At 44.6% G+C, this 15,952-nt stretch overlaps 1 protein-coding gene across 1 annotated transcript in view; it reads right to left on the reverse strand.

Moving 5' to 3' along the window:
• Positions 1–205: 205 nt before the first annotated feature.
• Positions 206–15,952, reverse strand: part of MAPKAPK2 (MAPK activated protein kinase 2) — a 34,573-nt gene continuing 18,826 nt past the window's right edge. Inside the window, exons 2-10 of the mRNA XM_069945465.1 lie at positions 14,156–14,295; positions 9,744–9,808; positions 8,714–8,793; positions 5,766–5,892; positions 4,972–5,047; positions 3,918–4,042; positions 3,575–3,660; positions 2,806–2,886; positions 206–2,240 (exon numbers count right to left, since the gene is read on the reverse strand). Of these exons, the coding sequence (XP_069801566.1) occupies positions 2,106–2,240; positions 2,806–2,886; positions 3,575–3,660; positions 3,918–4,042; positions 4,972–5,047; positions 5,766–5,892; positions 8,714–8,793; positions 9,744–9,808; positions 14,156–14,295 (915 nt within the window). The 3' untranslated portion in view covers positions 206–2,105. The remainder of the gene's footprint in view (positions 2,241–2,805; positions 2,887–3,574; positions 3,661–3,917; positions 4,043–4,971; positions 5,048–5,765; positions 5,893–8,713; positions 8,794–9,743; positions 9,809–14,155; positions 14,296–15,952) is intronic.

The raw sequence follows: 15,952 nt of genomic DNA on the forward strand, positions 1-15,952 counted from the left end.
GAAATAATTGACATGTCAATTGGTTCCGTCCATTCCGTATTGATTTCGATGCTATTTCCAGTGCAACAACGACCGTTGTTTTGACTCTGACTACAACAGCCGTTGTTCGTACATTTAGTGAACATAGCCTAAAACCGCAAATACAAAAAAAATAAAAATAAAAAAAAATCATATTAAAGAACACACAGAAAACAAAGCACTCAAGTTTTCCAAATATTAAAATTGTTTAGTAAAACAATTTGCTCATACAAAATTATAATTTTACAACAATTTCAAAAAGATATTGCTTTCAAGAGAAGAGGGAGAAGTTTGGGGCTCACGGAGAGCAGAGCAGGAAAATAAATTTACTTTGCAGAAAACATTCAAGCAGAGATGAAATTACAAAAATAGAAGACGGCTTACCCAGGTCTCCCCTTCATTTATCCCCCAGTATAACAGTCCGCAGAATTCAATGGTGCAGCTGGACAACACAGAGCTTTATTATAAAGAGGATTTTAAAATAATTTTAAAGTTATACAGATTTGTAACGTAGTTCTATTTAAAAATCTCCAGTCTTCCAGTACTTATCTGCTGCTGTATGTCATACTGGAGAGAATACACCCTTTCCTGCAGGACAGTTCCTGACACGGACAGAGGTGGCAGCAGAGAGCACTGTCAGGAGCAGGAGAGGTTTTCAATGGTGATCTGCCTGCTCTGGACAGTACTGACATGGACAGAGGTGGCATTGTGTCAGACTGGAAAGAATGCACCACTTCCTGCAGGACATACAGCAGCTGATAAGTACTGGAAGACTGGAGATTTTAAAATGGAGGTAATCTACAAAAATCTATATAACTTTGATACCAGTTGATTAGTAGAAAAAAAAAAAAAAAACACCTGTCAGAGTACCCCTTCAAAAAGTAACAGGATATATTTCATTAACCGTTACTTGATACAAAACAGTTCCTGTAACATAATGCGCTTTGCTCCACACCTAACAATAGCATTTTCATTCAGAGCGTCCACTGAACAAGACTTACGGCAGGCGAGGTCTTACAAGATCAATAGTCCATTCACAACGTGTAGACCTCAGCAGAGCCGCCGCCACAGATCTGACTACCGACAACTGGCACATGTGAATAAAGGAGTCAAAAAAAAAAAAAAAAAAAAAAAAAATTAAAAGATGCACTGAGCATACGTACGTCCTGACCCTCATAATTAATGTTCCAATACGATGAATCAATGTATAGATGGATGTATCACCTTCAGCGCCTTGTGTGAGGGATGGCACAATGACCAGACCTAAAAAAGGCCATAACACTAAGAAATCCAAAAACACAACCTGTGTCTGCTGAGGATTACAGAACAATACAGAAATATGGGAAAGGTGTAACCCCCTTCAGGTCAAGAGATATAGATGCATTTAAGGCAATGTGATGACAATGCAGGCACTGAACACAGAGAACACACAGCTAAATGAATCCAATACACAGATTATTAACAGCGATACAAACCTCCAACCGGAACACGACGTACAGGGAGGAGTCCACATATTTACACATCTAAAAGCAACGATTGGGTGAGATCTCACTGCGAGTGATACAAACCGTCCATCATCACAGGGACGGACCAAGGTGTGGGACTAGATGGCCAGACACCATACGGAGGGGTGTAATCTACCATCTGCGGAGCGGCACCCCTCCCCACCAAGCACCACCGCCTTCATTAAAAAAAATTCTATGTCACCTCTTAATAGGAGGCACAAAGTACTTCTTATTGTTAAGGCCAAAAGTCTCCACCATTTCTCAAAATAGCCGCCCAACACTTGCCATTTAAAAATACTTATATTTATATATAAAATATATTGTGAATATTCTCTAAAAACAAAAAAAGGGGGGGGGGGGAAAGGCGAGGTCACAAAAGACAAAACAAAAAATAAAACTTCCAGACTAAAAATGGAGTAGCAAGTGAGAAAACCAAAAAGGTTTCCCCCGCCGGGTGTCAGTCCTACAGAGCGACAGCCCTCTCCCCTATTATTACAGTGGCACTTTATAACCACGGTTACAGCTAACACTGAGCTGGTGGCACCAACAGTCCTAGAGCAGAGCCAGGCCGGGGGGGTTAGCTCAATGAGTGGCCACAGTAGGGGTGATCTTTTTCCGCCTCTTCTGGAGAAGTGGGTTGGACGCATCTTCAATTTTCTTTATCTTAATCTGTTCATAGTCGACCCTCATTGTGGCCAAGGCACTGGTCATTTCCTCCTGCAATGACAATAGGCGGAGCGTGACATCAATGTGTAAACAATCCCGTTATAAAGACAGATGACGGTAAATGGGAGTTTACTAGCTGCTTTTCATTCCTTAAAGGAGAACTCCAGCCACAACTAAACATCTGCTGCAGGCAGGGGCTGGGAAGATCATACAGAATCTATACTTACCCGTCCCCCCTGCAGTGCTGCACTCACTCTCGCACCCGGCGTAGCTGTCTTCTACGTTTGACCTGGGGGAAAGTACCTGCTCGGTCAGTAAATGCAGCGGTGTTCTGCCCCAATTACTGACAGGCTGACCTGGGTCGTGACGTGGCACGAGCAGAAGGTAGAGGGGGTCTGAGAACAGTGCTGCAGGGGCAAGTACAAATTATTTATTATGTTCCCCCCAGCCCATGCCTGCACCAGATTTTTAGTTTTGGCCAGAGTCCTCCTTTAATACTGGATAATAAAATTGTTCCACAGGAATTTTTCATCATACGATCAGATAGTCAAGATATTACTCAAAAAGTACAAAAAGAAAAAAAAATTCCGTCCGTCACACACAAAGTCATCCTCACCTTCACATCTTCCCACAAATCCTTTTCTTCCTTCAAAACACGGCTGGTGTGGAGGGGAGTCGGTGGTATCTGTATGGATTGCTATTGGACAGAGGGGAAAAAAAAAAAAAAGTGATTGTTTTGACGATCCATCCACTATTCATCCTCAGAGAGTACTGATCCTGTTAGATCTTTACAGGAGGCGTAACAAACAGCTAGGGTACATGGCGGGACCCTTACTATGGCACTCCTGGGCACTGCTTTGGGGGCAGGTCTTTTGGGGGACAGATCAGAAGCAACATGAGAAAACATTACTTTACTGAAAGAGTAGTAGATGCTTGGGACAAACTTCCAGCAGATGTGGTAGGTAAATCTACAATAACTGAATGTAAACCTGCCTGGTATATACATATATCTATCCTAAGATAATAAGAAAGGAAATACTAATAAGGCGGACTAGATGGAGCTGGGGAGGGGCTTTTTCTGCAGATGTTCAGACCATGTTTTAGCCACAAAATGACAATATTCTGCTAGCATTAAACTAGCCTATAGTTAAGGGATGGGGAACCTTGGCTCTCCAGCTGTCCAGGCATGATGGGAGTTGTAGTTTTGCAACAGGTGGACAGCCAAGGTTCCCTACCCCTGCTATAGGTGCCCATATACCTTATACTAAATTTGGCTGAAACCCCTGACAGTGGAGAGACGGGGCGGGTGTGTTGCACTGTCCTCGCCCAAGGACAGACATGATCAATATGGTGTCCGGCACATCATTGAAGCTAGCGGCACGTACCATTATCCAAGGGTGATTCATAAATTCTGTAATGGTCATCCTCTGAGTTGGATCGGTCTTCAACAGGTTTCGGATCAGCTGTTTCACTAGAACAAAAAGTTTCAGAATTTAGACGTTTCAAAGCTCAATGCAGAAACAAGTAGAAAAATCCTGAATGAATCTAGAACACAGGTGTCAAACTCCGGGCCTCCAGCTCTTACAAAACTACAACTCCCATCATACCTGGACAGCCAAAGCTTTAGCATGATGGGAATTGTAGTTTTGTAATAGCTGGAGGGCCGGAGTTTGACCCCCCTGATCTAGAAGTAGCCCTGAATGAGGGAACACATCAACGCTTCCTCACCTTCATCGGATACTTCAGACCACTCAGGGTTAGGGAACTCATACTGCCCCATCCGGATTCTCTTCTTCATCCCCGGAGATATAGCTAGACCATGGTTGGAATAAAATGGAGGATATCCACACAATCTGTAGGTAACAAGGAGGAAACAACCCTCAGTTATAGCACTTCTGATAGGTGCAGAACATTAAGTGAGGACTCCGGCTACATAGAAGATTTTATATTCTAGAGCACCAAAGCCCAGCGCTCTCCAAACGTTTTATTGGGGTACTCCGGCCAGGGGAGAGTCCTTAGCTCTGCCAGTATCTTACCGACCCTGAAGGTGTTCAGCCGTATCCAGGACCTGATGTCGTGACCATGCAGGCCTAGCCAGCCAATCAGTGGCTGCAGCTGTGTCCCGCCTCTCGCTGATTGGCTAGGCAGGTCTGCAATGTTACGTCACCAGGCACAGTGAGATGTATGGGTAAGATACTGGCAGCACCAATCGAGCCAGGGAGGTAAGCATCCTTTATTACTTCCAAATGACCTGTGTCCAGTAATCTAATAAAAAAAGGCCCCTGAGTATCCCTTTAAGGGATAGAGAGGAAAACCAATTCCAAATGCCAAGTGCAGGTTTTTAAAACTCTTGAAAGTGCAGGTATGTTTTAGAATGGCGGGTTCCACAGAAGAAACATCTAAATCAAAAGGGATTGTCCGGTCATTCCTACCACCATGCTGCCATGAAACAAACATCTATACTTACCCATCCCAAATGGCTTCCAAGCCTCCCCCTCCCCCTCCTCCTCTTCAAAACATCTTTTAATGTGCCGTGCAGACAGGAAATGGCGCTTAGTATAAAGAGTGACATCTCTCTATGCTGAGCACTCACCTCCTGTCTGACCGGCTGGCGGCTGGTATGGGCGGTGGAGAAGGACGGATAAGTATACAAGTCTGTTATGTTCCCCGCTACCCCAGCAGTGAGTCTATTCGTAATGACCGGACAGCCCCTCCAAAATATAATACAAGCTATTCAATATTCATAAATACGCCATTCAAAAATGGCATCTATGGTACTCACAAAATATACATGATGACACCAAGTGACCACATATCACACGACTTGTCATATTTCTCTGGACCCAGAACCTCAGGTGCTTAAAGAGAAGAGAAGAAATGTTAGACTTAAAGCTGAAAACAAGAACCAAAAAAGACAAAAAAAAATGGAGAGAAAAAAAAAAAAGTTTTAACTTTTCACCAGAAAACCACCACTTCCAGGCCACTACTTTACCTGGAGTAATGCAGGATAAATGACACTATATAAATGGTCTTAAAGGAATTGTCCAGCAAAAATCTTTTTTCTTTCAAACCAACTGGTGTCAGAAAGTAGATTTGTAATTTACTTCTATGAAAGAATCTCAAGTCTTCCCATACTTATTAGCTGCTGTATGTCCTGCGGGAAATGTTTTTTTTTTTTTAAGTCTGACACAGTGCTCTCTGCTGACATCTCTGGCTGAGACAGGAACTGTCCAGAGCAGGAGAGGTTTTCTATGGGGATTCCAAAACTTCTTTGGACAGTTCCTGTCTCGGCCAGAGATGTCAGCAGAGAGCACTGTTTCATACTGAAAATAAAACATTTCCTGTAGGACATACAGCAGCTAATAAGTATGGGAAGACTTTGAGATTTTTTTTTCATAGAAGTAAATTACAAATCTACTTTCTGACACCAGTTGGTTGGAAAGAAAGATTTTTGCTGGACAATTCCTTTAATTCTAATACCACCAAGTACAGCAGTCCCTATGTTACAATAACCCCATCCGCTCTCTTCATAACCTGTACTGTAGGGCGAACATTATATGCCTCAGAATGACTCACCCACATAATACGGTGTGTAACAGGGTGTCGCTAGAGAGTTGTGAGTAGTTGTTTCTTTAGCGAAGCCGAAATCTGTGAGTTTCAGGATGGAGTTTGGTCTCTTTGAAGCGTAGAGGAGATTTTCTGGCTGCGATGGGAAATCAAACAGTGAATATGAGAAATTATTACAGGAGCGCGTGTCGTCCCTGTTGGTAACATACACAATCACCCCAAACATCCCCGGCCAAAGCAATCACCAACAAAGTAAACGGGAATATAGAGTATTCTTGCAAACGGCATAGAAAGTCATGGCTGATAAATGGCTGAAAGAAAAGACTCTATACAATCTACCTATTCAGGGAGCAAATAATTCTGCAAAGTTTTCTAATCTAGTGAATTGAACCAGTCTAAGCAGATTAGCTTTTGGAACTAATATGCAGGGTGCGCTGCGGACACCGAATGGGGTGGGCCGTGAGCACCAGAAAGCATGGGGTTGGTTGCGGACACCAGAGGGGATGGCATGGGCTGTAGGAGTTGGGATGGCATGGGCCGCAGGAGTTGAGATGGCATGGGGTGGGCTGCAGACACCGGAGGGGATGGCATGGGTCGCAGGAGTTGAGATGGCATGGCGTGGGCTGCGGGTGACCTCTGTGTTTTGGTGTTTGGCTATTTGCAGAGAGGTGGTAATTTGTTTACAAAAGGGAAGATAGAAAGGAGTCACAGACGTCTCAGAGTCGTTACTATATACGACCTATAGCAATGTATTTTTAGCCTACTTTTGTTACACCCAATTTAAAGGATTTGACACAGATGTCCGCCTTTCCAGTACAGAACACAAGTGACCACTCTCAAAGCTGGAAAGGAAGCAGCTGCATGTGAGCTGCCCCCCCAGGCTGTGCTCACATCCTGGTATTACACTGTAGCACAGCAGCCGGATATACAATGACACGTGGTCACCAGAGATGAGCAGGATTCAGTCTGAACGTTCGGCATTTGATTACCAGTGTCTGGAGAAGTTGGATGCAGCCCTAGAGAGAGTACTGGAAAGCATGGATACAGCCACAGACCATACATTGTATCCATGTTTTTCAGGGGCTGCATCCAACTTCTCCAGCCACCGCTAATCAAATGTCGCACGCTCAACTGGCGGTTACACGTCAGGCAGTGGAGTGTAGGGCAGGCTTTTCTATAGGTGTCAGCACTGCCCCCCTCTGTAATCCTGGCACAGCGATGTGATGTGTCATGTACAACAATCGGACGTCTATGCCTGGAGTCCGTCTAACATTTGGCACCCAGGATCTGTAGACTCGGTGACTAAGTAGAGGGGCGTATAGTGAGCTCGGGGAGCCGGAACCCCACATTACACCGGCATCAGTTTATATCATCTGTAAAGCAAATATTCTATTCAAGACAAAACCAGGATTACAGCGAGCGTCTTATACAGGCCGACCATGAGGAGCTGACTGCGGGGGTGGAGGCCGTGGTTACTGCTACATGGCCCAACGCTTCAGGGCATCACTGTGATAAGTCTCAGGTGCACATGAAGGTTATCGCCATCATTCTCTGAATATAAAGCCGTTCGCTTTCCAGTATTATAACGGCAAGAATAGTTCCATCTGCACAATTGTTGCTGCCAAACCAGCAGGATACAGACGGTCCCTCCTGTCAGGACTTCTGCAGGGTCTTACCAGGCCGAGGTTATATACACAAGTAGCGTACTATACTTGTAACAGTGTACACATCTATCTTATGGAAAGTAGCGCCTGGCTAATCACTTGACCTGTGAGACATCTAAATGGAAACTTTAAAAGGGGAACTGACGCAAAAAAAAAAAAAAAAAAAAGAAGTTCCAAATCAGCTGGTGTCAGGAAGTTATACAGATTTTTGTATTACTTCTATTTAAAAATCTCCAGTCTTCCAGTACTTATCAGTTGCTGTATGTCCTGCAGGAAGTGGTGTATTCTTTCCAGTCTGACACAGTGCTCTCTGCTGCCACCTCTGTCCATGTCAGGAACTGTCCACAGCAGGAGAGGTTTTCTATGAGGATTTGCTGCTGCTCTGGACAATTCCTGACATGGACAGAGGTGGCAGCAGAGAGCACTGTGTCAGACTGGAAAGAATACACTACTTCCTGCAGGACATACAACAGCTGATAAGTACTGAAAGACAAGATTTAAAAAAAAAAAAAAAAAATGAAGTAAGTTAAAGTTTAATAAGTTAATAACTTTCTGGAACCAGTTGATTTGACAGTTTTTTGCCAGAGTACCCCTATAAATTGTCCCTGTCACTTTTGACATTTCTTTGACACATGTGAAAAGCTTTTGTTGCTCCAGGTCTGGGTTTTCAGACCAACTAAACACTAGGGCACATCTCCGCTGTTTTTTCCATCTCGCTACAGGAGACAAACATCACAGGACGCGATGGAGTCCGACTACTGCCCCAAGGGGGTGGGGGAATGACAGCAGCCTGTAGAAAGGTGCTCAGCCACTGGTCGGGGTCTGATCATCACCAGAACTTTTGACACATCTTTCTGAGATGTCAGCGGCGCTGTCCAGTCTCAGTCAGTGATTGGCTGACCAGACACTCAGCCAGGACCTGAAGATACCGTAGGATGGCTGACCAGACGCTCAGCCAGGACCTGAAGATACCGTAGGATGCCTATTTATGTTATGTTCTTATCAAGTGCAGCAACATATCAAAAGTTAATTTTGAGCGGACTACCCCTTTAGGGTGCGCTCACACATACAGGAACTGCAGCAGATTTGAAGTTGCAGATTTGCTTTGAATCTAATCCAGGCCATCAAATCTTCTGCGGATCCTGTATGTGTGAACGCACCCTTAAGACTTTAACCCTAAAATTTCAAGTGGACACAATTATGCTGTCCCTCAGAACCCCACCGCTCCCCCACACTGCACTTAGAAGAGCACTCTGACCAGTCCTCATTAGGCGGCCATATTGTGTCACATACCTTGACGTCTCTATGAGCAATATTGATTGAGTGTAAATACTGAATGGCCTCGCCGATGCTTTTCATGATGTCTGAGGCCTCTGAAAAAATAAAAAATAAAAAAAGTTAAATGGATTCTCAAGAGTTTCTGTCATATGCAAAAACTGTGTAAGTCTATGAAGCCATCTGATAGGTGGAGAAAGCAGCTTTCTTCTAAAAGATATAACCATAAGACAACCTTAGGGCTTTATCCAACTTCAGCAGTCACCGCTAATCAAATACCGAACGCTCGGGTTCAGATGAACTCTAGCATGCTCCAGGTTCGCTCATCTCTAACTACTAAGTGTCTTCCATTCAATTGTACTAATGATTTATGTGATGCTTGTGGAGCTACACAGGTTATGTAACTTCATTAAAGTCAATGGCCGCTATGCAAAAGGTTTAAAAAACAAAACAAAAAAAAACAGCTGATTAAGCAAAAAGGGCCAATATGCTTTCAGTCTGGAGACTGGTAACAGGTGTTTATGACACATCATGTGGATAATAGATATGGAGAGAAGACCCCTTTAAAATCTGTCCCTAGGTTCATGCCGCCTTAAATGAGGGCAGCATAAACTAGTGACAGAAATGCTGATCAGATCGGTGTATTACTTACATCCTACTGTTCAGCCGTTCTCCTAATATGCAGGAAAATAGGATTCTTGCCACACCCCTCCCACTGCTGCTGATTGGCAGTTATCTATACATGCTATGTATAGGCAGTCACCTGTCAATCAGCAGCTGGTGGGCAGAGTTTTCTGCTTCTCATGAATATCCAGGACTACTGAGCTTATGCACATAATGGAGAGGACTTATTGTTCATGTTATTCAGGAGGATATCTCTGGATCAGCTGCACAGAACAATGTAAGTGATACATCATTCTGCTCAGCTTCCCTGTCACTAGTATATACTACCCTGAGATAGGACACCATAAACCGGTTAAAACGAGTCTTTTTAAGGAATCAGGAATTCTGTCAGGTACTTCTTTCTGGAAGGAAGGAACACACAAACCTCTTTCAGTGAAGGCCTGGTCACCTCGGTCCTGAATTCGGCTGAAGAGCTCCCCGCCATCCAAACTAAGAGACAGAGATCGGATGTCACAAACACTGGTGGTGTGTAAGGAAATCTATACCACTAGACACCGGCTGCCATCACAGGAGGGCAACAGCGCTTTTCTAACCTACATGGCTATCTGAGGGATTTTTTTTTTTATTTTTTTTTCCCGAAAAATCGCTCTTCATTCATTTTTTTCAGATCTATAAATGTACGGGAACAGTATTGCTATGTATTTTATTAGACCTGACAATTACGCATGCTACGATTAGGTTTCTTTATTTGTATGTGTTTAACATATAAAACAGGGAAGGGAGGGGCATTTACACATGTTGGGGAGGGGCTATATATATATCTTTATTTTTTCCTCACATCTTATGTCTCCCTAGGGGACCATTACATGCAATCACTAGACTGCATACACTGGTAAATGTGATGCCATTACACGCATTGATCAGCGTTGTCGGCGATCCCCTAGGCCTCTAGACCTGCTGGCATACTGGTACGGAATGGGTCCTTAAGGAGTTAAAGGGGTACTGCAGTGATTTTTCTTCTTCAACTGGTGTCAGAAAGTTATACAAAGTTGTAATTTAATTCAATTTAAAAATCTCCAGTCTTCCTGTAGGACATACAGCAGCTGATAAGTACTGGAAGTGGTGTATTCTTTCCAGTGTGACACACTGCTCTCTGCTGCCACCTCTGTCCATGTCTGGAACTGTCCAGAGCAGGAGAGGTTTTCTATGGGGATTTGCTGCTGCTCTGGACAGTTCCTGACATGGACAGAGGTGGCAGCAGAGAGCACTGTGTGTGTGTGTGTGTTCCCCTTTAGATGTTGCTGTGATTAAAGTCCCTTGGGCTTGAAAGGGTTCTTGGTGTCAGGTTTATGTTAAATCCTATATATCCCAAACCACTGGACTGTTTAGAAGTTTTGTGCCCAGTGTGAGATCCGAGTAAGCTGCCTCTTTCCCTCAGTGACTGTGGATGTAGCAATGTCGGCCTGAAGCTAAGGCAGGACATACGCCTGGCATTGTAGACGCCATCAGGGAGGGGAGCTGCCTCCACCAATACAGAATACAGCAAGACGACCGACGTCCAGGGACCTTGTCCAATCCTTGGCCTGTGGAGAGGCTATTATGGAGATGGTGACAGGCTCAGAGCTTAGCAGGTGTGTTGTCAGGCCCGGTACTATAAGTGACGCTCAGAGCTTAGCAGGTGTGTTGTCAGGCCCAGTACTATAGTACTATGACGCTCAGAGCTTAGCAGGTAGGTTGTCAGAGCGGGTACTATAAGTGACGCTCAGAGCTTAGCAGGTGTGTTGTCAGGCCCGGTACTATAGTACTATGACGCTCAGAGCTTAGCAGGTGTGTTGTCAGGCCCAGTACTATAGTACTATAAGTGACGCTCAGAGCTTAGCAGGTGTGTTGTCAGGCCCGGTACTATAGTACTATGATGCTCAGAGCTTAGCAGGTGTGTTGTCAGGCCCGGTACTATAGTACTATGACGCTCAGAGCTTAGCAGGTGTGTTGTCAGGCCCGGTACTATAGTACTATGACGCTCAGAGCTTAGCAGGTGTGTTGTCAGGCCCAGTACTATAGTACTATAAGTGACGCTCAGAGCTTAGCAGGTAGGTTGTCAGGGCCGGTACTATAGTACTATGACGCTCAGAGCTTAGCAGGTGTGTAGTCAGAGCCGGTACTATAGTACTATGACGCTCAGAGCTTAGCAGGTGTGTTGTCAGGCCTGGTACTATAAGTGATACTATGACGCTCAGAGCTTAGCAGGTGTGTTGTCAGAGCCGGTACTATAAGTGATACTATGACGCTCAGAGCTTAGCAGGTGTGTTGTCAGAGCCGGTACTATAGTACTATGACGCTCAGAGCTTAGCAGGTAGGTTGTCAGAGCCGGTACTATAGTACTATGACGCTCAGAGCTTAGCAGGTGTGTTGTCAGAGCCGGTACTATAAGTGACGCTCAGAGCTTAGCAGGTGTGTTGTCAGAGCCGGTACTATAAGTCATACTATGATATCAGGACAATGAAAAGGTGCTTATATCTTACAGCAGTTTTATAACTAAAGAGTCCTGGACACTAGACATTGTGCTGATGGTAAAGGCCCTATTACATAAAACGATAAATCGGCTGAATACTGACCATTCCGCCCGATAACCATTTAGTGTAACAGGACGCTTTCGGCTCTGAGCGGGGAGGTGACGTGTCAGGCCTACTTAGCTAGTAAGCAGCAAGGGGACCAGAGGACAGCGGACCCCAGTGCTGGAGCCGGGAGGTAGGTGCCTGTCATGTTCAGCTACCTCCTCCCCGGCTATTTCCCAAAAGATCACGACCCCGGACTTCTCCTTTAAGGCGGATGGGCAGAGCGCCTGACCTCAAGTCTCACTCCTGTTACCTAATGGGCCGTTTATTATTCCTCTACTTTAGATACTTTAAACAGCTAATAAAAAGATAAAACGTTTGTCACTGAGAGATGTACATAAATATAAAACTTTATATCCGGATGGTGCCGGTGTTTTTAAGGCCACCACACCCCGGTAGATTCCTGTGACACTGCGCCTGCCCCAGGAGAGGAATGCTGGTCAGGAAATACTGGTGCGGGGGGTTCATGTGTAGGAGTCCTGTGACAGTATGGGAGCGCACACATTACTGGGGGGAGGGGGGGGGGCAGTGTGTTGTAGACGTTAATGTGGATCCACAGAAAAACCTGTAGCCAGCCCCCCCCCCCCCCAAAAAAAAACTATTAAGGGGGTACACAGCATCAGTAAACATGGCCACTCTCCACAAACAGCAAGGCACTTGTCCTCAGTTTTGGGACAGTTCTTGGCATGGACAGAGGTGGCAGCGGAGAGCACTGTGTCAGACTGGAAAGATACACCACTTACTGCAGCTGATAAGTATTGGAATATATTATAGTATAGTATTTTTTTTTAACAGAAGTAAATTAAAAATTTATATAAAACTTTCTGACACCAGTTGATTTAAAAACCTTTTTTTTTCTCCAGAGTCTCCCTTCAATTGTAAAACCACCTGGAGACAAGAGTTGTGCTATGAGGCCGTGGCCATGTTTTTCTACAGGTTCTCCAACTGGTTTATAGTTTAATCCCAATCCAATAGAAGCGGGCACATCTCCATTCTGCCGCTCTGCAGGTAACAGGGGGTGCAGAACTAACTTTCTGGGGTTACAATGGGTCCCAGGATAAAGTCTGACTGCCCCTTCTCACCCATCCTATCAGAGAACTCACAGGACTATACAGCTTTCGGCTAGGTTTACACATCGTCAAATGATTTTTTTTAATTTATTTTTTTTGTGGACGTCATTTAACAGCAAACAGCAGCCATTATTTCTAAATATTGGCTGTTATTTGTTGTTAGATGGTGGCCGGTCAATAAAAACAGCCATCACAGATAATGTGAACATACCCTTATAGCTCTATGTACTGGGGATGACCATAATCGCCTGCTCACACTCCTTTCCTCCCCTATTTTATGTTCTACAGCCACGATCACACTACAGCAACCAGACCGGCCACAGGTGACATGTCACTATACTATATTCCCTCTGAAAACAAATGGACGCAGAATTCTATTGAGTTAAAGGGGAACTATCAGCAGGTTAGAGATGTCCCTACTGCACAGGAGACGCCGAGGAGGAAGCCATGTCTCTTACAGTAAGTCTCCTACCTTCCTCCTCGGCACTGCTCCGGTGCAGTTCATAGTTTGCTCCATGGTTTGGTAAAACCATTAGGAGCGCTGCCCTGCCTCCTTAGTGCCAATCCGGCCTGCCCCCCGCTGGGCCGCTCTATTAATAATAATTAGAAAGGGCCAGCAGCGAATTGGCGCTATGGGGGCGGGCAGTGCTTCTAATGGTCTCACCGGACTGTGGAGCAGACAACGAACTGCACAGCGGCGCTGAGGATGAAGGTAAGACACATACCCTCCTCCTCTGTGTCCCCTGTGCAGTAGGAACACATCAGCAGGTTAGACGAATAGATCCCCTTTATCCCCTGTAACAAGTCTTCTGCCTTTCTTTCCTTTAGTTGATGTGTCAGGTGTCTGAGCTATCGGCCTTTCCGCTTTGTGTTTATTAGATGCTTTGAAATTAAACACAATTCACTGACATCAATGAGTCACATTCTAGAATGGAAGAAAAAAAAAAAAGTAGGTTTAGAAATTTCCTCTGAAGTCTATGCTGATGGATGTAAGGTGCCCAAGTGGCATAAGCTGGTTATCAGTCCTGTTGTGATCCATTCACATGATGACAGACTTTCAGTGCTTGCCCTTCAGGTGAGCCATCTGTATCCAGTATTAGGTGGGAAAAGAATAGAACAAATAAAAATACAAAAAAACTCAGAAGACTTACCACTCCATTATAATAAGTAGACATTTCCGTGACTGGTAGAGATTCTCATAGACATCGATGATCTTCACAATGTGCGGACACTGAGACGCCCTCCAGTGTAGCTCCACTTCTCGCCGGGCCTTGGGACAATCCTGCAGCATCTATGGTGGAGAGAAGAGGAGGCACGCATGGTTACAAAGGAGATTTTATGGAGAAAAATGTAAAGATGTGGCAGGTTTGTGTTGTGGATGAGAAAAACAAAAAACTGATAGGATGGTAATAAGGCAGCAATGCTTCTGTGCCAACTGGTGCACCTGTGCCTCTTCTATTAAAGACGGAGCCACTGATCTCTATCAGAGCTTCTGTTCCGGAAAAAAACAAGGGTGGATAAGTCCAAAAAAACCTATTGTGCTTGGACTGGTTACCATCACCAGACATGGATGTTACTGTGTGAATGGAGGCCAGAGATGAGCGCACTTTCCGCAGGTTTGCTCATCTCTACTGGCGATAACCATAACCAGCAGAATTTATTTATCAGCTGTCTTTTTCTTTAACATTGAAAAAGTGGATTACAAGACTAGTCAGACTATGAAAACACCCCCTCATCGATCAGCATTGTGTTCTAAGAAGATTGAGATTTTATTTTTCATTAAGTAAAAAAAGTATAACTTGTAACTTGAGTGAAATCTCTGATCCTTCCATAACAAAGGGTGTATGGGGCGGCCTAGGACAACTAATGACAGATGTTGGTGGTGACGGACTGGCCGCGAGATAAGCCGCAACCAAAGTGCTCCCCCCCATGGGCAGAACAGGAAGGCTCAGCCGTACCACATGTTCCTGTGTATGGGGAGGACGGGAGGCGAGCGGGAGACACTATCAGGAAGGTAGCGCTAAGAGTTAAACAGTATCCAGACTCCTGGTATCATAATGAATGATGATCCCAGGAACTCTGAGTTTTGTTCCGCAGCACATCATCCATACATACAGCCCGAGCACAGGTGCCCCCTTAGACAGTTCTAGTACATCTGGTCACCAACGTATCAGAAACGTGTGGGTGCAGAATTTGACTTCTCCATTCAGGTCAAATAGGAAAATCCACAGTTTCCCCAATATAACCCGACATACTGCGGATGCAACGTCTACACCATAGGTCACTTCCTGCGGAAATTCATAAGCAACGTGTGGATTTCTACAGACCCAGTGTCCCAACATAATTCCAGTGCATAAAACCCTGCAGCATCCCGCCCTGTGTGAATATAGCCTTATAAATGAGAGAACTACAGAAACACTGGGGTGTGAGATGTGATAATCCTCAGAACGGACGCTAAGATCACCTTCAATCCGTCACCACAAGATATAGCTTCATATTCATGTACAATTTTTAACTAAATCAAAATTGGCTTAAGTAGATAAAAAAAAACACACCTGACTATAGACAATAAAAAACGAGAAACAGAAACTGATGGGATACAAATTCTAAACTGTGTCACAGATTTAGAGGAAACTAAGTATATCTAGTAAGTCATCCAGAGTTATCCGCTCTGATAAAATACATGTCAGATCACCCCCCCCCCGGAGACTAACAATTCCTTCCATACTTTAGTTATCTCATTAAGTCTCATTCCCCAGTTCTGAACTGCTGCTTTCTGCTGAAGACACAGAAACTGTGTGTGAGCTTCTTCTTTCTCTGTCTCCACCTCCTCCGCCCCTTCTGAGACGACTGATGTAATAAAGTCTTTGGCAGGCTTTATCTGCTAGGAGAGTCAGGTAAACCTGCTGGAAAACTCACTTTAATTATCCCTCCCAGCATTACAAAGT

This window comes from Dendropsophus ebraccatus, chromosome 11 (genome assembly GCF_027789765.1).
Source record: "Dendropsophus ebraccatus isolate aDenEbr1 chromosome 11, aDenEbr1.pat, whole genome shotgun sequence".
In the NCBI taxonomy this organism is placed as follows: domain Eukaryota; kingdom Metazoa; phylum Chordata; class Amphibia; order Anura; family Hylidae; genus Dendropsophus; species Dendropsophus ebraccatus.